The sequence below is a fragment of the Pollachius pollachius genome (genome assembly GCF_949987615.1).
Source record: "Pollachius pollachius genome assembly, chromosome: 9".
NCBI classification, from domain to species: domain Eukaryota; kingdom Metazoa; phylum Chordata; class Actinopteri; order Gadiformes; family Gadidae; genus Pollachius; species Pollachius pollachius.
This window is the reverse complement of record NC_136942.1, coordinates 2,889,368-2,913,147: the sequence shown is the minus strand read 5'-3', so window position 1 is coordinate 2,913,147 and position 23,780 is coordinate 2,889,368. Positions and strand designations below refer to the sequence as shown.

Sequence of the window (23,780 nt, the reverse complement as noted above, 5' to 3'; positions counted from 1 at the left end):
GGTACCGATTTCTATTCATCAGCCTAAGTCGATGACCGATACGGGCTGCCGATTTTCGTGAGCCGATATTTGGCGCCGATACTGCTTTTGCTCCCTCAATTTACACCATAAAAATTACACAATGATGATAACAACAAAAAAGGAAAATGCATTGAATTTTTTGAAACATAAAATAATACAATCGGCGGACGTGTATCGGCCGATGCCGATACACGTTAAAAAACGCAAATATCGATCACTATCCGATTCAACATGCAAGGTCTGAGAGCGTTGGGTTCTGAGGCCCCAAGCCTCTGATTGGTTGTGTGCTGCTAGCACACAAACCAGCAAATCAGCGCAGTGTGTGGGAGGGGCGGACTAACGCCACCCGATGTTAAGGAGACTTATTGCATCCCGCGCAGAGCGTACACGCTGCTGTGTAGTTGGCGGTAGTCTTCGCGCTGCAACCCTTCTCGCCAGCAGGTCGAGAGGCAACGGCGTGGTGGAGGAAGGCAGTTGGCCGTCGGTTTGAGTCTTGGCTGTGTGTAGGCCCCCTTTGATACAGTGGCACTCCTGCCCCCCCCCACCAACCTGGCAACCCATAGCCCCTTCTTTCACAGCGGTGTCATCAGAGGAAAAACACAAACAGGTGTCGCTCATTACACTAATTATTGGCTGTCTTTGATGTACCAGAGCCTGGTAGTGGACTTATCTTCACTAGCTGGGTCTACTTCCTGTGCCCTGGTGCATCAAAGGAGCACGACCATCGTTAGTGAGGGGGATAATGAGTGACGCCTTTGTTTATCCTATGATAAGGCCTCTGTGAAAAGGCTCTATACAGCTGTAAGAGCAGCTGACCTACTGCGGTGACTCTGGGTGATAGAGCGAGGAGGGAGGCTGACCTGAGCGCTGGCGTTGGTGTCGTTGAGCGCCCGTTGCAGGGCGTGGCTCAGCCCTTTGGCCAGGTTCTGCTTCAGGATCAGATCTAGGCGGTTCCGGCGCAGCTGGATGGACAGCACTAGAGAGAGAGACAGACAGAGAGAGAGAGAGAGAGAGAGAGAGAGACAGAGAGAGAGAGAGAGAGAGACAGAGAGACAGACAGAGAGAGAGAGAGAGAGACAGAGAGAGAGAGAGAGAGAGACAGAGAGACAGACAGAGAGAGAGAGAGAGAGACAGAGAGAGAGAGAGAGAGAGAGAGAGAGAGACAGAGAGAGAGAGAGAGACAGAGACAGACAGACAGACAGACAGACAGACAGACAGACAGACAGACAGACAGACAGAGAGATTGAGTGAGACAGATATTAAAACTGAATGACAGCAATAAAGTAAGCATATTCCCCAACAAAAGCACACTTCACTCAGCGCGTCCCAACAACCTTGTCTGCGGCGTTCCGCCAACACCCACCCGTTTTGAGCCAGTACTTCTCGGTGATGTTGCAGGGCAGCGCCCCTTCCTCGGAGGTGGAGCTGGGCAGAGGCTCCGCGGTGGTGGTCAGAGCCGGCGTGGTTCGCTCCGGGACGAGGGCGGCGGCGGCGGCGGCGGTGGTGCCTGTCTTTGTGGCGGTGGTGGTTCTGCTGGCGGTGCGAGTCGTAGCAGCGGCGGTGGCGGTCGTACTGGCCGCCGTACCGGTCGTCGTCGGCGCAGGTGTGGTGGTGGTGGGGGCGGCGGTGGTGGTGGTGGTGGTGGAGGTGGTGGTGGGGGCGGTGGTAGTGGTGGTGGTGGTGGTCGGAGGCGTGGTGGTGGTGGTGGTGGTGGTGGTGGTCGGAGGGGAGGTAGCCATGGCGGCCGTGGTGGTCGTCATGGTAACGGGGCTGGTCGGGGCCTCCCGTGACCCGTTCGCAGCCGGGGGGGTCGTCAGAGGAGGCGTCGCCGCGGTTACCGTGGTCGACTGGCGGCTGCCGGAGGCCCCTGTGCGCCGGGGCCCCGGGGCCGCGGTGGACGCCCGCGGGGCCCGCAGGGTGCTGCCCCCGGTGGAGGAAGGCGGCGGCGCGGCCGTGGTGGTGACAGCGAGAGGCGGAGTCAGGTGCATCCTGGAGGTGGTGGAGGTGGTGGTGGTGGGCGTGGTGGAGGAGGTGGGCGTGGTGGAGGTGGTGGTGGTGGAGGTGGTGGTGGTGGAGGTGGGCGTGGTGGTGGTGGGCGTGGTGGAGGTGGTGGAGGTGGTGGTGGTGGTGGTGGTGGTGGGCGTGGTGGAGGTGGTGGAGGTGGGCGTGGTGGTGGAGGTGGTGGAGGTGGTGGTGGTGGTGTTGGTGGGCGTGCTGGAGGTGGAGCTCTGCTCGGAGCTGTTCCCAGTGCGCCCGGGGGCGGTGGTGTTCCACTGGTGGGTGGAGAAGGGGCTGGTGATGTTGTCAGGGAGCGTGACGTCGTGGTCGCCGAGGGTGGACAGCAGCGACTCTGGGATGGTGGGCAGGTCCCAGGCAGGGAGGCTGCTCATTGGCTCCTCTGGAAGAGGCGGAGCCAGCGACATTTATAAAAATATACATCAGTTTACAAAACATATTCAGGAAAACGCTTCAATAAACAGGATTACACTACCAATGAGCTACATCGGAAATCCTAGTAGAACATCGTCCGAGTGTCAAATGATTTTTTATATCGAAGTGCTGCGAGGAATTAAAGGAGTTACCCGCGTCGGGGCTGGAGTTGCTGCTGGACAGGTTGGCGCTGGTGGCGATCGGGGACAGCGTTTGCGTGGCGGCCGTTTGATTCTCTCGGCTGGCAGCGCGCGCCGCAGCGGAGGACGAAGGCTGGGACGCGGCCTTGGACTTGGGCGTCTTAGAGGGCATCGACGAGGAGCTTCTGGCCCAGGCGGCTTTAGAGAGCAGTCCAAGCGGCATGCCCGCGGCCGGCAGCCGCCCCGCGAGGGGGTCCACCAGCATGAAGGCCGCCCTCTCTCCCGGACCCCTCTGCCCCCGGGGCGGGGCGCGGCCCCGGGGGGAGAGGGCGGCTGGTTCCCTGGGCCGTGCCGGCGGGACAACCCCCGTGCTGACGCCCGGCTTCCACTCCTCTGTGCCGGCTTCTGCCCGGGCGTGGGAACCCGTTTCTCCAGAAGCATCTGCAGCACCGGGTTCAAGCTCCGTGGAGGCTCCCAGACTGTCTGAGGGTTTGGCCACTGAGAGAGAGACAGACAGAGAAGGAGGAAGAGACAGAGACAGAGAGGGAGACAGAGAGGGAGACAGAGACAGAGAGGGAGACAGAGACAGAGAGGGAGACAGAGAGGGAGAAAAACAGAGACAGCGAGGGAGACAGAGACAGAGAGGGAGACAGAGACAGAGAGGGAGACAGAGACAGAGAGGGAGACAGAGACAGAGAGGGAGACAGAGAGGGAGAAAAACAGAGACAGAGAAAGAGACAGAGACAGAGACAGGGAGAGAGAGAGAGAGAGGGAGACAGAGAGGGAGAAAAACAGAGACAGAGAAAGAGACAGAGACAGAGACAGGGAGAGAGAGAGAGAGAGGGAGACAGAGAGGGAGAAAAACAGAGACAGAGAGGGAGACAGAGACAGAGACAGGGAGAGAGAGAGAGAGAGGGAGACAGAGACGGAGAGAATTAAGATTGGGAACATTTAGGAGAAACTGTGCACTGGCTGAAGACTTGTGGTCTTTGGCAGCACTTCATACTGCGTATTTGAGTCATCTGTTTACTCATTCACAAGCTTCTCGTCATCCCTCATTTCTAATCTCTGCTCTTTCATCTATTCATAAACACAATCACAAGGGGGTAAGATACAAAAGGAAGTAGGCATACAGATATGTATTAATTTAAACACACATACCAACAAGCACTCCACACATACTTGCTGTTGCTAGCTTATTCAATTAGGTTTGAATTGTTATATGAATGGAGTGATCTCTCACACAAACACACATACACTCACACACACAGCAAATGTAATAAAATAGTAAAGAAATTCCAGAAACTAGGTCACTTGTGTTTTTAAAGGATAAAGCATAGGGAATTAATTTAGATGCTCCAGAATGCATAAACTAGGACACACACCCACACACACACACACACACACACACACACACACACACACACACACACACACACACACACACACACACACACACACACACACACACACACACACACACACACACACAAATACACCCTTATGAACTATGATTTCACACATACTACTCTGATCACAATGTTGCTGCAGTGGAGAAATGTGAATAGCCACAATCTACGTGTTCTGATGAAACAAGGTTGATGACTCTGATTTCAATACTGCAGCACGATTGATGATAGACAAATCCAAATCATCAATTTGGACCACAATAAACTGTATTTCAAAATGTATCTAACATTTCACAACAACACAACACCTAGAAACAGTTTCAATAAACGTCTATACACAAGGGACTAGACAAATAAATAAGACATGAATGACTAAATGAAATGATGCGGTCGACACGGCCGATAACTTGTTTGGTTCAAAACCACCAAAGCAGAATGCATAGCCCCCCCCCACCCTGCTACGGAGCAGGTTAAAGGTCACGCGCTCCCTTGAGCTCTGTGGCCCCTTGCCTTCCTCGGGCGCCGGCTCTCGCCCGTCCCTGATGCGATTACGGACGCCTGACGCTTCGTTTTGAAAGGCACCTTGCTCTGGCGGGACGCCGCGCAGGGGGGGGGTGCAATGACTGACGGATGACTGGCTTAGGTACTAGCTTACCCACTAGCTCTATCCCCCCCCCCCCCCCCGCTGGCAAAGTAAACCGTGTTGATCTATCTGAGGGACCGTAGTGTGGAACAATTCTGGCCATCGTCCAGACCAATTTGTACTTTCCTTCTTCCTGGCACGAGGGAATGCGAATGTGTGACTGGGTGTATGCATGTGTGGGTTTGTGTGTGTGTGTGTGTGCGCGCGAGCGTATGTGTGTGGGTATGTGTGTGTGTTTCTCTGTGTGTGTGTGTGTTTCTCTGTGTGTGTGTGTTTCTGTGTGTGTGTTTCTGTGTGTGTGTGTGTGTGTGTGTGTGTTTCTGTGTGTGTGTATGTGTGTTTGTGCTTGTGAGTGCCTGCATGCGTGCATAAATCTAGCGCAAGAGTGTTTTGCAGAGCCATGTGTATGCATGTGCGTGTGTGTGTGCGTGTGTTTCTGTGTGTGTGTTTGTGTGTATGCATGTGTGTGTGTGTGTCTGTACACGCACACGTGGAACAGTGTTCAAGCGTGCACGAGTTGGCGACGCGTGCGTGGTTGCCAGCCGCACACTTCCCACGCTCATGCATGTCCCAATAGACGATTGATTAATTAAAATAGGAAGAGATGGGGGCTTTAAAGAACAAGCCCTCAGCTTAGTTTATATCCTCGGGACCTGCGGTGTTAAATAACCCAGACACAGACTCACTTACACTCACAATAGACCTACATCTGCGCCCCATCCATCCATCCTTCCACCCATGTAGTCATCTAGTCTTCTATTCATGGATCCATCAGCTATTCATGGTGCCAACGCCAGCACTAAGATCCACTAATAACACCTCTCCTACTATCTTTTCTATCTCTCTTTCCGTCTGACAATCCTCAAAACCAAACAGGCTGCTTTTCATCCTTCCTGTTATGCCGTTGAATAAATAATACGGCTGATGGTTTAGCCATTCAGCTTGCGATGAGGAAAAGAAAGGGAAATCAGTGCAGCATGTCACATGAAAGTTTCATCCCTTTCACTTTAATACGTTCACACATCCACTGCTGGAGCTTCAAATCACACACACACACACACACACACACACACACACACACGCCATGTCAGAGGAATTCAATAATTTCGTGAGCGAGTGACCTTTTGAGAGGAAGGTTAAACCATGCTATGGGCCGGGGATGATGTACACATTGTTCTGAGTCAAATGGATTTTTATAGTCCCCATAACTGTCACCATATTAACAGTCGCATATTAATGGTTTCTCTTCACACACACACACTCACGGTCGCTTGAATGAAATGGCCCCACAACCTTTTCTTTAATCAATCAGCTTTAATCATCCCCACTGCTGGGAAGGCTCCCAGTGCCAGCAGGTTGTTTATCTGACGTCGGACAGATGCTACGGGTCGCCGCTAGTCTCACAAATCAGCCTTGGAGTAAATCACTCCAGAAGACCCTTTTTTCAGGCTCATTTCCACTCCAGCGCTCATAGTTCACTTCAACGCCGTGTTCAAATACAACTCTGCTTCCTACCACACTGATGGTAACTCAATGAATTACTCAGTGGATAATAATGCAACTATTATCATCTCTGTTTTTATGTGGGGGGAGATGGATGGACGAGTGGACAGGTGGACAGGTGGACGGGTGGGGGGACGGATCTGTGAAGGCACCGGCTCCAGCAGAGAGCCGCACACCAGGAGAACCAACCCTCCACTGGGAGCCAGGACGGGCAGACCACTGGGAGAACCAACCGTCCACTGGGTGGAGGGACGGATGGAGGGAAAGATACAGATGAACTGAGAGATGGATAGAAGATGGATTGACGGACGAGAGGTAGACAGACAATTAGGGCATTTCGCAGACGCTTTTATCCAAAGCGACTTACGTCGGTTAATACACACATTGACGGCAGAGTCAACCATGCAAGGCGACAGCCAGCTCGTCAGGAGCAGTTAAGGGTTAAGTGTCTCGCTCAGGGACACAACAACACTCAGCTAGGAGGAGCTGGGGATCGAACTAGCAACCTTTCGGTTACAAGGCAACTGCTCTACCTCCTGAGCTAAGCCGACCCCGACAGACAGACAGACAGACAGACAGACAGATGGATGGACGGATGGACAGAGAGACAGAGAGACAGATAGACAGATAGACAGATGGATAGATAGATAAAGGTGGATAGAGCTGAGGTGGATTAGCTGGGTTAAAAACAGATCAACATGAATCAGAACAGGACACCATTCAACATTATTATTGTTTACCCCAAACCATATCATGGAGCTAATTTGGAGTGTGAGGACATTCAGCTCACAAGCAGATAGTGAATCAGGATGAGAGCCGCGCCACACAAGTAGCAGAGAGCAGGTTGAAGGGCTTGAGTAGTGCCCAGCTCTCGGAGGGAGGGGGTAAGGGGGTTGCTCCTGCCAGCTGGCACGGCGACTGCGAGGGAGCTGGTGCCAGGAGAACCCCTGAGCCCAACACATAAACACTCTCCGACACCTCCCGACGAGGCGCCTCCAGGGGCCGGCGGGTCCATGAACACCAGCAGAGGGGTGTTGGGTCCATGAACACCAGCAGAGGGCTGTTGGGTCCATGAACACCAGCAGAGGGGTGTTGGGTCCATGAACACCAGCAGAGGGCTGTTGGGTCCATGAACACCAGCAGAGGGGTGTTGGGTCCATGAACACCAGCAGAGGGCTGTTGGGTCCATGAACACCAGCAGAGGGCTGTTGGGTCCATGAACACCAGCAGAGGGGTGTTGGGTCCATGAACACCAGCAGAGGGGTGTTGGGTCCATGAACACCAGCAGAGGGCTGTTGGGTCCATGAACACCAGCAGAGGGGTGTTGGGTCCATGAACACCAGCAGAGGGGTGTTGGGTCCATGAACACCAGCAGAGGGCTGTTGGGTCCATGAACACCAGCAGAGGGGTGTTGGGTCCATGAACACCAGCAGAGGGCTGTTGGGTCCATGAACACCAGCAGAGGGCTGTTGGGTCCATGAACACCAGCAGAGGGGTGTTGGGTCCATGAACACCAGCAGAGGGGTGTTGGGTCCATGAACACCAGCAGAGGGCTGTTGGGTCCATGAACACCAGCAGAGGGCTGTTGGGTCCATGAACACCAGCAGAGGGGTGTTGGGTCCATGAACACCAGCAGAGGGGTGTTGGGTCCATGAACACCAGCAGAGGGGTGTTGGGTCCATGAACACCAGCAGAGGGGTGTTGGGTCCATGAACACCAGCAGAGGGGTGTTGGGTCCATGAACACCAGCAGAGGGCTGTTGGGTCCATGAACACCAGCAGAGGGGTGTTGGGTCCATGAACACCAGCAGAGGGGTGTTGGGTCCATGAACACCAGCAGAGGGGTGTTGGGTCCATGAACACCAGGAGAGGGGTGTTGGGTCCATGAACACCAGCAGAGGACTGTTCGTTAGGGTTAGGGTTAGGGTTAGGGTTAGGGGTTAGAGTTTAGGGTTCGTTCAGAGCTCCAGGAGGTGATCAACGACCGCCGCACAACTCACAGCATCTTCTTCTGCTGCACCTCAGGCGGCGCTACGACTGGCCAGTGCGAGTTCATCCACACACACACACACACACACACCCACGACACACACGCTTCCTGTCTGTGAGTGAGACAGGTGGACAAGGAGTGCAGGGAGCAGGGATCTCTGCCAAGCGGTCACCATGCCAACAAGGCTTCGGGGGGGGGAGGGGGTGAGGGAGCTGTTAACTACAACAACTGAATTAATCTTTTTTTGTGATGAAAAGCCAAATTTCACCAATTATTTTAAAATTTCTAGTTATTTCGGGACTTTACACAATATATCAAATCTGACTAAAAGGCCCTTTAGATAGGCAGAGAGTGAGACAGAGAGTGAACAGAGAGTGAGAAAGAGAATGTACTACAGAACAGGTGCCGTTCGGCTACACTGCCGCACTGTGCACCGTGGATTACAGAAGGGATCATCAACACAAGCCAATGCCTTTCTTCACCATTGTTAACCGTTGTTTCCGAGCATATTAACAAATATGGCTAACAGAAGCGTTGGAGATTGAATGAAGAGAGAGTGGGAGCTCTGGGCTCCGGCCCAGCGCTGATCCACTGAGCTCCCAGACTCGGTGGGGGCACGCCGCTCCCCAGCCAATACGTTTGTCCAACAGAGGGAGGCCTTCCAACCCCGGGTTACCATTTCCTGGAACTATTCATAGCCTCCATCTGTTGGTGGAGGCGTGGACAGCAGATATGTGTTGAATAGGACGGAGATACGGCCCTGATGGAACGCTGATGGATGGACGGATGGATGGATGGATGGATGGATGGATGGACGGATGGACGGATGGATGGATGGATGGAAAGTTGATATAGGGATGGATGGATGAATTGATGGAGACATGGATGGATTGACGGTGGATGGATGGATATTAGATAGATGGATGGACGAATAGATGGGATATGGGATTAAGAGTTGATTGGATTGGTCAAGGATCCACCATGAGGTAGATGCTAAGAGACAAGTAGAACAGTTCAAATTGTTCATATGTCAACAAAATGTAAACCAGCACGCAATCATTGTTAGCATGAACAGATCATGGGAGCTTCCAAAAGGGATGTAAAATAAATAGAAATGTGTGTTTCTTATGTCAATGAATCCTTTAATGCTTTAATACTGTCTAATAAAACCAATCTTAAAGTCTTAACCAGAATCGGATGGGCCAGTATTTGAGGATGGTGTACATTGCTGTGCATTGGGTATTTCAGCAGCCTTTTTGTACTATTATTAACCAATTTCCATAGCAGAGTATGTCTTCAGTGTCAGTAGACAGTATTGTGAAGTGCAGCACTAGTCCAGGGACCCTTACAATCATCCAGCTTTCATACCCAACCTAAATGAGCTTTTGATAAAGCCAAAGTTAAATTGTAGCTATTTTGCACGTTTTTATTTGTATTGGAATACATTATTTGCAGGATTAAATAATGCCTAGAAGTCATTAATAATTTCCCATGATAAATTCCCCTGTATTTCCAATGCATTTATGTGTGTATCTCAATATGAATTAGAGCTTTGCTGGTTTTGTGTGTATAATAAATGTCTTTGGCTTCAGCGGTTGCGTAAGGGACAAACTAGTCAGTTTAAAATGCAATCACAGCAAGACGCCGACCGAAATAGAAGCAGTGCGTAAATAAAGCAGGGTTTTGCGGCTCTACGCTCAGCTTGACATCAATCCAGTTCGCTGCGAACACGACCAGTACTGAAACGCATTACTGATGATGGATAGGTAACAGAGATGATAAAGAGTATCGGGTATTACATCTCTATGGGAAGAAGTCCAAAACCGCCGTTTTTTAAGTCTGCGTTGACAATAGCTCCCGAACGAAAAAGGAAAAAGCTTGGCAGTGGCCTTCCGATCCTCTATTGGTCAATTCAACGAGAGAGGGAAAGAGAGACAGCGAGAGAAATAGACGGCTCATTTGGCTAGACATCCAGTGTTTCTTACCTCGCACAAACGTTTGCTTGAACTTTGACAAATTCTGTGTAAATTTGACAAAGAATGGAGCTGCAATTAATTAGAGGGAAATAGTTTGGCTTTCAACCAGAATCTGGGAAAAAGCAAGCAGCCTGAAATGTTTACAGAACATTAAATCTCATAATCAGACAAGAGCTATTTGCATTAGACGGATTACGATTAGAGCATTATTTAGCAGCGAGGGAGATGAAAGGGTATATAAAGGCTTAACACATCATATTGTGGCGATGGCTTATGGATAAATGGAAAAATGCGGTCAGAATAAAAATATTGCAGAGGACTTGGGAGGATTAGCCAGTACCAAAGGTCAGACGCAGAAACAGAATAAGAGGGAAATGAGGTTTTCATCAAAAATAAAACCTGCAAGATCAAAATAACTGCCTGAGTAAGTGGGGTATATTTCAACGATATTAGTGAGGTCGTTTTTAAAGCACATTTCACCGCAGTTTGGCTGAAATGTCTATCCTAAATGATTTCGTTTGTATTCATGTCCTCCTGTGTTCCATTTTCAATGCATAAAAGATGCAGTGCTGCAAACGTCAATTTTTAGCAACAAGACCCAGAGCTTAACTTAATAGAATTGGAAAATTGAAGGCAATTCGGAAACCAACTGGTACATTTCCATTGTAAATGGAATAAAGATTGGTCATTGGACGTCTCGTTTAGAAAAGTGCCCTGCATGTATTTCTATTTGGACTGATTCCATCGATGCAGTTAGTCGCGTTTTTATTCATACGCTGATTGGTTTCCCTATGGTTGTGATTCTTTTTATCTTCCCTTTAGACCAATTGGCTATTTCTCTCGTCCCTAGTGTGACGTGACTCTACGTATGCATCATATATACACTCTATTCAATCCCTAATGGGTGAATCATCTCGTCGTTGGGTTGAGACTTTAGTTCACAATACGTGACATGCGCTAGAGCCACCCAGTCCAATCCCTAAAGCCTTTAGCTGTGAGGCAAGACGCAGACCTAGTCCATGGGGCCTTCTGTTTGATGGGTCACTGGGTCTCAGTAAGCCTGGGTTAATCATAATAACAACACTAACCTGCCTCAGGTGCTCCTCTAGACGGAGCGGCCTGCACATTGAATGAACATGTTTCAGCTCAGTGTAGGCTGAGCGGCCTGCACACTGAATGAACATGGCCACTTTCAGGGTTGATTTGTTGGTATGTTTTTTTACCAATCGAATCGAATGGTTTATTGATCTGACAGGAAAGAAAGAGAAGTAAAGATAGAGGAGTGGGAGCTGAAATTTGGTTGGAATATGAGAATAGATTGTATGATTTGGCTTAATTTAATTCATAATGTGTGGCTGCTGACCTTAACAATTGTCTAATAGCTAATCCCAAACTAGTCTGTGGAAGAGTGAACCTATTTCTTTATTACATTTTTTCATTCATTCCGTATTGATCCTTTATTTGTCCATATAAAGACGGTGGCATATCAAGTTACCAATGTCTCTTGTACCATGACTAATATGATATGAAATTGATAAATCTATTACACGGGCCATTACTCCTACAACTGCTGCTGTCTGCCTTATACCTGACAGCTCTCAATCAATAATGTAGGAAGTGCTGATGTAAATAGAACGACAAGAATATTGAACCCTGCCAAGATTAAGAAGTCACTTACTGGACATATTTTTGGTTCATAATATTTTCATAATAATAATGTTGAACAGAGTTAATAGTTTAATAGTTTGAAAGAAAAGGAAGTCTAAAATAGAGCGAACATTATTTTTTTGGCCCACTGAAGTGGCAATTACATACCAAAAGAAAAACAAGAAAAGAAAACACAAAGGGGTGAATTGTAGTTCTGCATTCACAGAAACGCACAAACACAGACGCACAAACGCAATAAGACAACCAGGCATGAGGCGGTAGGCTGTAGGCGGTAGGCTGTAGGCGTTAGGCGGTAGGCTGTAGGGGGTAGGCGGTAGGTGGTAGGCTGTAGGAGGTAGGCTGTAGGGGGTAGGCGTTAGGCGGTAGGCTGTAGGGGGTAGGCGGTAGGTGGTAGGCTGTAGGGGGTAGGCTGTAGGGGGTAGGCAGTAGGCGGTAGGCTGTAGGGGGTAGGCGGTAGGTGGTAGGCTGTGGGGTAGGCTGTAGGCGGTAGGCTGTAGGGGGTAGGCTGTAGGGGGTAGGCAGTAGGCTGTAGGGGGTAGGCGGTAGGCGGTAGGCTGTAGGGGGTAGGCTGTAGGGGGTAGGCTGTAGGGGGTAGGCGGTAGGCTGTAGGCTGTAGGCTGTAGGCTGTAGGGGGTAGGCGGTAGGCGGTAGGCTGTAGGGGGTAGGCTGTAGGGGGTAGGCTGTAGGGGGTAGGCGGTAGGCTGTAGGCTGTAGGCTGTAGGGGGTAGGCTGTAGGGGGTAGGCTGTAGGGGGTAGGCGGTAGGCTGTAGGGGGTAGGCTGTAGGGGGTAGGCTGTAGGGGGTAGGCGGTAGGGGGTAGACTGTGGGCGGTAGGCGGTAGGCGGTAGGGGGTAGACTGTAGGCGGTAGGCTGTAGGGGGTAGGCGGTAGACTGTAGGGGGTAGGCTGTAGGGGGTAGGCGGTAGGGGGTAGGCGGTAGGCTGTAGGGGGTAGGGGGTAGGCGGTAGGCTGTAGGCGGTAGGCTGTAGGCGGTAGGCTGTAGGGGGTAGGCTGTAGGGGGTAGGGGGTAGGCTGTAGGGGGTAGGCGGTAGGGGGTTGGCGGTAGGCTGTAGGGGGTAGGCGGTAGGGGGTAGGCTGTAGGGGGTAGGCGGTAGGCTGTAGGCTGTAGGGGGTAGGCGGTAGGCTGTAGGGGGTAGGCTGTAGGGGGTAGGCGGTAGGGGGTAGGCGGTAGGCTGTAGGGGGTAGGCTGTAGGGGGTAGGCTGTAGGGGGTAGGCGGTAGGCGGTAGGCTGTAGGCTGTAGGGGGTAGGCGGTAGGCTGTAGGGGGTAGGCTGTAGGGGGTAGGCTGTAGGCGGTAGGCTGTGTGTGTGTGTGTGTGTGTGTGTGTGTGTGTGTGTGTGTGTCTGTGGCTATGTGTGTGGGTATATTCATTAGCCACAACAATGTTGTGGGGTTATACATTGTTGGTGTGTGTTTGTGTGAAAAGAGTTGTTTAAACTCTTGTGTAAAAAAGCGTAACATACGAGAATTGTGTGTGTGCAGAGATAAACATAGAAATACAAGTATTAGAAAATACAAATCTTTCCGTACACAAAAGCATACACACACACACGGACAAACACACACACACAAACGCAAATGACGCTCAGTTGAAGCACGTCTTTATGTACAGGTACATAAGTTGTGAACACCGACTTTATATATACAGTCCTACACAGTTACAGCTTGCCCGGGGACACGGTGGACAGAGCATAATTTATACATCGACTCATCCTGTCGCTGCATGTGAAATATCCTTTAAAGCTACAGACTACCTTCATTCAAGGTTGCGTGCGTTTCATTGGATTTTGAAATGGGTTTTCTTTGCATGACAAAGTATGAGCTCTGAAACTTCTCATTTGGTTAGAAATAAGGAGGGATCGGGTTTTGTCAGTTTTGTTTTTATCAGTTGGTACTTATTGGTAATTCTCTTTTTTTGCTTCCTGATCTCATGTTGCTGTCTAGTATGCCCTTGTTGTGTGAATCTAAACTCTACCCCTGCATGTGGCTTCATGCGGGCCAAGATCCTGACAGTACTACCATCTCATCTTTCAACGACTGCTGCAGCCGATGCTCCTGTTGCACGCTTACCCCGGCGTCTTTAACCCCCCTCGAATCCACTGGAGGGCGTACCGCTGAAACCCTGGATGAAAGCGCACCAGGACCCTCCCGTTAACCTCATCCTCCCACGCTACGAGCTCCCCTCTGGCTTTGAGTCCACGGCGCTGCCCGCAGGCATCAGCCTAAACCTCGGGAGCAATCACGGCAACTCAACGGCGACCAGATAACCTTTGCATGCCACGACCTCGTGGCCGCTCTCCCCGATCGTGCAGATGAACCGGTCGGTACAACATGGGGGAGGTCAGAGTGTTCCACCCCAACACCGTGCGCCCCCCCCACTGGCTCGCCGCGGCTGAGTCAAGGGGAGAGGGCCTGCTCTGGGCACTTGCCGTGAACCGCCCTGAACTGCGGTGGCGACAGCTCGTCTGCATGCTAATCTTCGTTCCCTTCGGGATGTTGAGGCCAGGGAGCACTTGAAACGGAGATGTCCCTGAATACCTGACCGAGCGGAACCGTGGTATTGTTTTACAGTACAGCAGGGCTACGTTGGGCCAGCTTATACTTCCATTAGGGCTTCCATCCAGCACAAATACTCCTGCTATCGTTTTTTGCCTTTATTAAGCGTCTTATTGACCTGTAGCCCTTGTCATTGAATTACAAAGATGAATGGTGGGTGTATAAATATATATACACTACTACAAAATATTTCTGCAATAAAATATATGCTTTATCGCAGTCCTTGTGGGTGGGTCAAAAAATATTGAGATCTATTAACTAAAACAATGTGTGGTTTGCAATCAAGTGGTGAACTGAACTCAACAAACTTAATGGAGATTGAAGCATCTCTCACACTCACACTCCAGCCTATTAGATGTAAAACAAAGGGGATGAAAAAATGATGACATCACCTTCCTAGAATGAATACATTCTGTTTGCAAAATGAACACACACACACTGATATCTATCTGCTGCTAAGCTCTGCTTGAGTCACAGCAACTCATTGATGACAGATGAAGATAAATGTGTGTGCGCGCGTGTGTGTGCGTCCGTGCGTCCGTGCGTCCGTGCGTGCGTGCGTGCGTGTGTGTGGTTCAAGGAGGGTTGGGTTGTGTCTGGCGGATGTGTCCGCTTCAACGGATCTCTGTGGATTATAAAGGAGTTTGGCTATTTCAGTCCTTACTGATCCTCCCTGTCCCTGTGCCACATTACTGGGGGCTTTCTAACAAGTAACCAGCCCTTTGAGAGAGACATGTAGAATACTCTGGACGAAATAGGATACTATAGTATAGCACCTGTCTAACAATAGCATACATTAACGTTTTTACACAAGGCGGTTTTCTGGTCTAAAGCACTGTCCAGAGAGAGGATATGTCCGGGCAGGAATGGTGACATTTGCTAAATAATTCATGAGGCGTTGTTTTAACTGCTTGGGGAGATAATACAACAACCGCAACAACGAACCAACAGCTGCTTTTGCTGCATGTAGCATGAGGCAGAATCTGAACTTCATCATATCAGATGACCTCCACTGCTACCAACACTGCTACAGCCTCCACCCCTCCTGGCTCCTAGAGTATCAGCACCACCATCAACGTGTAGGACAGCCTCCACCCTCCTGGCCCCCAGAGTATCAGCACCACCATCTGATACCGCATAGGACAACTGAACCTCCTGTTGGTTTCTTCTTCCTCTGAGATGATTATTCAGTAAAAAACTAAAATGGCCATGTCTGAAAGTATTCGACCCAGGCATCACAAAGGGGTCTCTCTACCTCGCTCTCCTCCAATCCGGCATGGAGTAAGATCACTTCATAACCCTGGTCAGAAAGTCATGAGGGCAAGCCTTGGATGACGTCTTCGCTCACATGCTGCTCATTACTTTTATGAATTACGTCAACATGAGTTATGTTGTTAGAGCCGTGTTCCGGGTCTGGCGTTCTACGCTTGCTCACTGGGAGACCCAGCGCACACTGGTTCTATTAGCTGGGAGCACTGGTCGGTCATAGGTCACTGATAACCCTCAGCAAAGAAGCTGGGGCTGGTCAGCATTCAGAACATAAACGCAACATAAAGCATATGGCCTGAGTGATTTCATTACTGTTAAAACAATCCTCACAAGCATTAATCTTTACATGAAAGATTCACTCTTCAAACAGACACACATTGACCAAACACAAATGCACACACCTTAATGTCCATTCACGGTCGGAATTACAACCTCTTTCACGCTGCCACGTAACCATAGTAACTACAGCAATGGTGGTCATGATTGTGGCTGTGAACTCAGCGCAGCAGAATAGGCGGGCGAAGGAGAATATAATTATTCCTCAGCTGTCGTTACACAACAGTGTTCCAGCGTGACCCTGCCTGTGTTGCAGGACTGGATGGGAACGCAGCCGGCTCCCTAAAGGAGAGGACCTTCTGCGCACCTACAGCGCCACCATAGAGTCCCAGCCGTACCCAATGCGTATTCCCCTTGACCTTTAGAGTGCAGTCGGAGGCTGAAGGACATGCTAAACAATGTGTAGGAGCGCTACGCGCGCACACGTTGGCGCAGACAAACACGCACACGCACAAACGTCCTCAAGGCCGTGTTATGTCACACACACGTGCCAAACTATATGGAAGACACGATCAGACACAAAAACAAAAAAGACTGCACTCTAAACCAAGGGGGGGGGGCTTCACACATGTAGGCAGTGGAGACATCTGACTGTGTAGACCACTGTGTGCAGAGTGTGTAGACCACTGGGAGATGAGTGATGTGTGTTAGGATGGGGGGGGAGGGGTGCAGTAAGTGGAAGGCAGGAGTGGGTATAAATCCCTGTTCCTCAATCTCTCTTGCTCTCTCTTTCCCTCCCTCCCTCCCTCATGATCTCTCTCCTTCCATCTCTCGCTGGCCGCCCTATCCCCAGCTCTGTCTGTAACTCAAACCCCTATCCGTCTCCCCCGTCCCTCTCTCACTCATTCTCTCTTTACTCACCGCCCCCCCCTCCCTCTGCACCTGTCTCACTTCCTCCTCCACCTCTCTTCCTTTGTATCCATCTTCCTACACCTTCCTCCTTCTCTCACTCTACGTACCTCTCTCTTCCCCTCCCCCTTCTCCCTTCTCCCTCTCCTCCCTCTCTCCCCCCCCCCCCCCCCCCCTTCTCTGTGTCTCGGTGAGCAATTTGAGTGCATGTGAATTTTTCATGTCCTCCCTCCAGTGGTCTTCCTCATCCTGCTTCGCTCTCCCCCAGGTGATCGGCATCTTTGCTGCTCCTAGATGTGTCTGTTAAGTCTCTGCAGGCTTCTCCCGACAACCTCGTACGGGATGGACTCGTGCACGTTCCCTCGTCGGGTAGCAGGAGGTTATTTAAGGGGGAGGTTGACGCACTGGTTTTTCCATTGTTAGGATTTTGTCTGCTCGATTATGGAAAAAATCATAATCACGATTATCTTGGTCATTAGTAAAATCATGATTATTCAAACTTTTATTTTCGAGTTGAAAAACATGATGCCTTTATTCAGCATTTCACTTAGAAGAAAACACTTTATAGCTGAGAACTTTGGAATTTCCCTTTAAAAAAAATCGAAAATAAATTAATAATGGATCCAGCTGGATCCAGCAAAAAAGAAAATACTTCCTTGATTATATTAGTTTGGAGATCGTTGAACCAAAAATCAAAATCACAATCAAAATTGGAAGAATTGCACAGCCCTAGTTAGGATGCTTATGTGTTGTGTTAATGTGTACGATACGTGCCAGGGCCATGACAACAGATTCTTTCATAACGTGATCACACCATCAAGGCCACCATTAGTTGATTAAGTAGTCAATTACACGATCAACAGTGAGCTAATCGATAATAACTTTGATAATCAACTAAGTGTATTAGTAGTTTAATGAACAATTAATTGAAAAATAAACACTTGCTGCTTCCTCGCTTCAGGAATGCATTGTCACTTTACTCAGATAACTTCTGATCTGATTAAGATGTCTTTCAGAGCACTATAATTAATCAGGCATTTTTTGATTGGCTGCTTGTTGCACAAATAAAGAATATTTCAGACACATTGTGCTCTTGCATAACTTGGGGTCAGTGTTATTTTATGACACCTTGCACATCAAGTAGGCAACATGTCATTATACAAATAATAATAACACCCTTAAATCAAAAAACATCTTGCACATGACTCTAAACTAAACGTCACATCAAATGATCCAAAACCAAAGAGGAACCGTGTATTCTGATAGCATCCCCCAAAGATGTATGGGTAATATGAACTGTGGCTAATTGGGATTAAAAATCTAATTATCACACAGTGATTCATCCTTCCCACATGTCTAGCAATCAGACCCCGCCATGCATAATACAATTAATACACAAACTGGAAGAAATACTTAGCAGAGCTCTCTCTCTCTCTCTCTCTCTCTCTCTCTCTCTCTCTCTCTCTCTCTCTCTCTCTCTCTCTCTCTCTCTCTCTCTCTCTCTCTCTCTCTCTCTCTCTCTCTCTCTCTCTCTCTCTCTCTCTCTCTCTCTCTCTCTCTCTCTCTCTCTCTCTCTCTAAGGTATGTGTGCAAAACGGAAGACACATATAGAAATACACCCTGTGAGTGTTTGTGTGTATCTGTGAGTGAGATCACATCCATTATAATGGTGAGGGCGTACAGACCGGCTAGTCCAATCGATTGTCATGGTAACAAGGAGAGTTCCATAAACCCGTTTTATACAACCGTTATTCTGTGCCACAGCAAAGCAGAAGACGGTGAAAAATGAAGGTAGTACATTATTTTACACCGTGGAACCGTGTGGATTTCATCACGCCAGTGTCAGTGTCGATCCAACCTGTATTTGCACCAGGTGCCTTCAACACGTTGCAAATCACTTATTTATTCGAAGATTGGGCAACCAATCCCAAGGCTGAATTTCTGTTTCGAAAAGTTACTATCTTCTATTTTTTTTAATTTGGTTGTTCTGCCCTCTGTGTAGCACAACGCCAGAAGGGCAGCATCATTACGCTTGGATCAGAGTAGTTTGGGGAGACGCCGCCAACCAGAGAGCCACAAATCAGGGCAGTGGCCAAACGGCACGCGGATAAACATGCGCAGTGGAGACGGACAGCTCCCCCCGACCCCGCTCTCCTCCTCCTCACAGGAAACACAGCAGCATTACCGTCAATATCAGCTGATTGGATGTCATGTGACCTGCCAATAGGACTGGGATCAGCCCCTGTAAGTGCTTCTGCAGCATATTAATGGCATGTTAAGTAATAGATCCTTTTCACACGGAGGCGTCATCGTACGACAAACACAGGTGTTGCTGATAGCATTAATTATGGGAGTGCTTCTTTCATGTAATCAGGGCACAAGGAGTAGACATATCTTCATCTGATTTAATCTGCTTCCTGTGCCCTGGTAAATAACAGGAGCAGACCCCTAGTGTGACTCCTTCGGTTTTTTTGTGTGATATCTGGGATATGTGAACATCAGGAGGAGCCTGATGTCAGAATCCATCAGCTCGGGGCAACACTACAAACCATCACATGGAAGCTAAAAATAGCTCTGTTTTTTGTACGGTTAATTCAATGAATCAACATATTTTTAAAGGAGCAGGGAAGTAAAGCAGGAAAGCACGGAAGAAAGAAAGAATGAAAGAAGGGATTGACTGGAGGCTAACATTCAGTGGAGCGGGCTGCCACAGGGTAAACAGTTGTGTCAATGCGTTGTCTCGTCCCCGGCTCCGTGCCTGATGGAGGCTGCATTAAACACAGAGTTCCACATGGGGCTTCATCCATCAGCCCTTAGTGCCATGGAAATGTGGAAGCCCATGCAAGCTCTGAACTAGGACCACACTTTGTGCGGAGTTGATTTATATCCCTTCTCTCTCATTGGCTTGCACATGTGCGAAGATTTACAACGTAGGATGAGAGGTTTTTATTTTTATTGCACTCACGTTGAGTTCAACATCAGCAAGGGGTCAACATGAGCCGATATTTGACCAGGAATAAAAAGGGACCGCAGAACAGCAGTCTTTTTGACTTCTTCTCTTGTCTCCCTCCCTCTAGCAGGCCACCAAATGTGAACAAATTTGTACTTTTTTTGTCTTACTGTTTGATACGAAGACCTGCTTTACACCTGGCATTACCATGTCTTTTGGAGACATCCGATTAAAAACCGGTAGCCCAAAAGGCATGTCGATGCCAGGTGTAAAAGGGGTCAATGCACTGCTTGGCTTGTGTTTGGCTTGCTTGCAACCTGTTAGTTAAAACAAACAGCTGAAGTCACACGGTTGCTTGCTAGAAAAGGATGAATGAATACCAAACATGTTCGACAAATCTACAAAACATATACCTCGTCAAATAGTTAGTGAATTTCCCATCCGATTTAAGAGCAGTGAGTGCGGCCGCTGTAGAAACAGCTCCAGTCTGCATTGATACAGTGTGCCAGTTACATATCAGCCTTTTTGATCAGTTCATTACATGGTTATCGACCAAGATATGAGCTCCTCCACTCATTTGCCCTGGTGGGTCGCTCACTAGCCTTTTTATCTGTCCGACCAAGAGCTGGTGACTGGTTTCAGCCAGGAGGGCTTGATTCCTTATAGTACAAAAATGTAAACTCTATTGTTCTACATTACGTAGGGATCGGTCATGGTTTCAGCTTAAAGCTAGGCAATTTGGAGAAGAAAAAAAAGAGATTCAATTCGATTTTGAAAGTATCCGACTGAAAAAGCCCCAACCCTCCCGTTCCCTTCAAAAGCCGCTCTCCCAAAACACACGACTAGCTCGCGGGGTTTAGGCCTAGTGGAAGACTCTTGATATGCCCAAAGAGTGCCTGGGCAGAGGGTCAGAGGTAGCTGGGCAGGTAAGGAGATTGACAGGTATGGGGCGCCTAATAAGATAAGATAAGAAACACTTTATTGCCAAATCAATCATTTCATTTGGGACGTTTGAAATTATTGCCCGGGATGCATCCGGGTTTATCACAACCACAGATAGCAATTATTTTTCTTTCGTATAAATCTAAATAAATTGCCTCCACCACCTTTAAGTCACTGCACTATAAACAAACCAAAGTTGAAAGTAAGCGATTTCAAGCAATTGTGAAGCCAGTCAAATATACCCGCCATGCAGATGGAAAGGAACACAATTCATTCTTGTCCCACAATTCATTCTTGAAGAATATATTTAAAAGTGAGAAAATCTGAACACCATTCATTCATTAGCCATAAGCAGCAGCTAACATGGTTGATCTGAGCTGCGTCCAAACCCTGACAGAAAGAAGAGGCTTCCGTTGGCACCCAGCCAGCGCCACAGACTTCTATCTTACCCAGTGTGCCACCGTGCCAGTGTCTGACACTGATTATTAAGCGAGTGGCTCTGACCTGACTCCTTCCCGGGCTATTTTAATGCCTGATTGGCAAGAACAAAGGCAAGACAAGAAACAGCAGTGACTGCAGAATGGTTCCCATGGTAACACAGTCCATCCAGTAGGATGCAGCTAATGGGTGAGAAATGCGAGAATCTTTTAAATAAAAAACACTGAAACATGTGCAGTTATATCCACACACACGCAACATGCAAAACAACCCACACATATGTACTGAACTATCACCCTCGAGCCACTATACCACAGAATTCTTTTATGAATGGTGAAGAGAGCAGAGAAGAAACATGGCTCTTCAAGATGTTTAACACCGACTATACTTGTTTTATTTGCTACAGAAAGCGGACATAAGCGTACATGTCCTGTGTAGGAAACCTGCTGACAGTGAACAAGGTTATTGTGATACATAAGAGTGGAACATTCAACCATTTGTGTTGATTATGGTCAATTTGGCAAACATGTTATGAATCCCCTACTTGAACTGCAGCAGTGCATTGTGGGAGGACTAAGCAGGTATCTCTGGTACCTGACTTCAGATGCGAGGGAAGTTCGGACAGTGACTTGCATAATGTTCTCATTCGGCAGGTGCAAAGCCCATCAGCCAGTCAGACCGAGACCAGTTAACCACTGCGGCAGTCAGCCAGTCAGCAAGCAGGGCGGTCACTCCATCAGCAAGCAGGCGGGCAAGCCCGGTCATTAAGGAACAAAGGAGCGAAGCAGGACAACAACTAGCCAGCCTAATTAGGAGGGAAGGAGTCTGCGTCCAGCTGTTTACCATCCGCACCCCGCCTGAGGATCCTGCCGCTGCTGCGGTTGGCTGTTTGATGCCACGGAAACATCTGCAAGGCTGGGCGTCTTTCAAGGACCCTCGCAACCGAAAAGCGTTCTTCATTATCGCAGTCCTTTGTAGTTATCTAGTTCAGTGTTGAGACGTAATCAGTGTATGAATACAAACTCCAGTGTTATGTTTATCATGTTGTTCTCAGACATAGCTATATGCTATGAACATAACTATATTAAACCAAATATAATGAATATTGAAGTGAATCGTCATAAATGATGTGTTTCAAACACCTCCTTATATTAAACAAGTTCCATCCGAAGGCAGACTCTGAGGTAAAATACATCTCTGCCCCAAACAGCAGCAGACGTCTGTCTGATGGGAGCGAAGCAATTGCATCAAATCTTTTTATGACCGGGGGTTAAGCCAAAACTGAGACGTGATGAGAGCTGGAGTCTCTGTGGTGTTGTTGTCAGGGCTCAGAGACAGGCCTGAGATCAGTTCTAATACCGTGAGGAGGTGGAGAAGGGCCAACACAACATATTAAAACAAATCTGATTGCACTGAGCCGAATATATAGACCTACTCTAGATGCATCATTTAAAAATGTACAATAATATTTTACCAATGAACAAGTCCATTCCCCCCCACCCCCCAGGACGAAATTAAAATTATGTTTTTTATATAATATTAGTATAATTGCGGTTATTGCTGGAGGTGTTGTTGTCATGGTTTTGTATGGTCTTGTACTCAGCAGAGGTTTAGTTTCCCTGATGGGTCTAGGTTCACGTAATGAAGCCCATCTCACACAATGACAACTGTGAGGACGCGCTTCTATTTTCGTCGTGCCCATGGCTAGCTGGCTGTTTGGCAACATAAATAATTCGTTGATATTGAATAGGAAACGTCTTCCCTGTAGACCTACAATCCAGAGGTGAGTGACCTCGGCGGTATGCGCCACTCTATCGGGTCTAGAGGGGCTGCTCGACAGTCGCGCGGACACCGGGTTCCCAACACCAAAACACGCGGCGCCGAAGCGTTGCGCGTCGCACGGCGCGAGTCACCGCACGGCTAAATGCAAAGACCTGTGTGTATTTTGTGTGGTTATAATAGTTTTTTTTAATGAACAAGATTTAAAAAAAAAAAGAAGACAGAAAATACAAAAGCATGAGAAGTTACAATGATGTGAACTTCAATCTACACTAATGATAGCTACTGACTCCGAAATGATGGGCTTGGTTATATACACACGCCAAACGTTATAGTCGAGTAGATCACGGGGGCAGAGTGCCCGGTGCACAGGAGAGAAGCCAGGCTAGGCAATCTGTTGATATATTATTGTTATGATATACCAATACGGCTAACCTTGCAGTATGGAGACGGCAGCACACATCGGGGTAGAGTTTGGTCACTATGGAGTCTTACCTTCGGTAGCTAGGGAGCAGTGCAGCAGCAGCAGCACCAGGGTCCACACGGTCAGAGAACACCTGGCCAGCGTGCCATTCGTCGCCAGTGGCTTCTTTCCGTTTGTCGCCAAGCAAACCGGTAACAGCATCCCAAAATCGGGCCATTCCGTCAAGCCTCCGAACCCCGAAACGGCTTTGTTAATGCTCTGCCTAAACATGGCTCAACCAGTTAATTCCGAATCGAAATTCTTTAACGGTGTTGCTCTTGTGAAATGCATTGGATCAACCTACTCCCAAGTATGGAGAATCTACGATCTCCCCATGAGGTTGTTAAAGGAGACCAGAGTACATGAAAGACAGATTGGGTGAATCCTGTTTGCACCCCTAA

At 48.7% G+C, this 23,780-nt stretch overlaps 1 protein-coding gene across 1 annotated transcript in view; it reads right to left on the bottom strand.

Moving 5' to 3' along the window:
• Positions 1-23,541, bottom strand: part of kiaa1549la (KIAA1549-like a) — a gene marked incomplete at both ends in the record, with an annotated part of 56,521 nt that extends 32,980 nt beyond the window's left edge. The window contains 5 exons of the mRNA XM_079742768.1: positions 882-997; positions 1,385-2,010; positions 2,233-2,419; positions 2,604-3,089; positions 23,412-23,541. Coding sequence (XP_079598894.1) covers positions 882-997; positions 1,385-2,010; positions 2,233-2,419; positions 2,604-3,089; positions 23,412-23,541 — 1,545 coding nt within the window. The remainder of the gene's footprint in view (positions 1-881; positions 998-1,384; positions 2,011-2,232; positions 2,420-2,603; positions 3,090-23,411) is intronic.
• Positions 23,542-23,780: the final 239 nt, after the last annotated feature.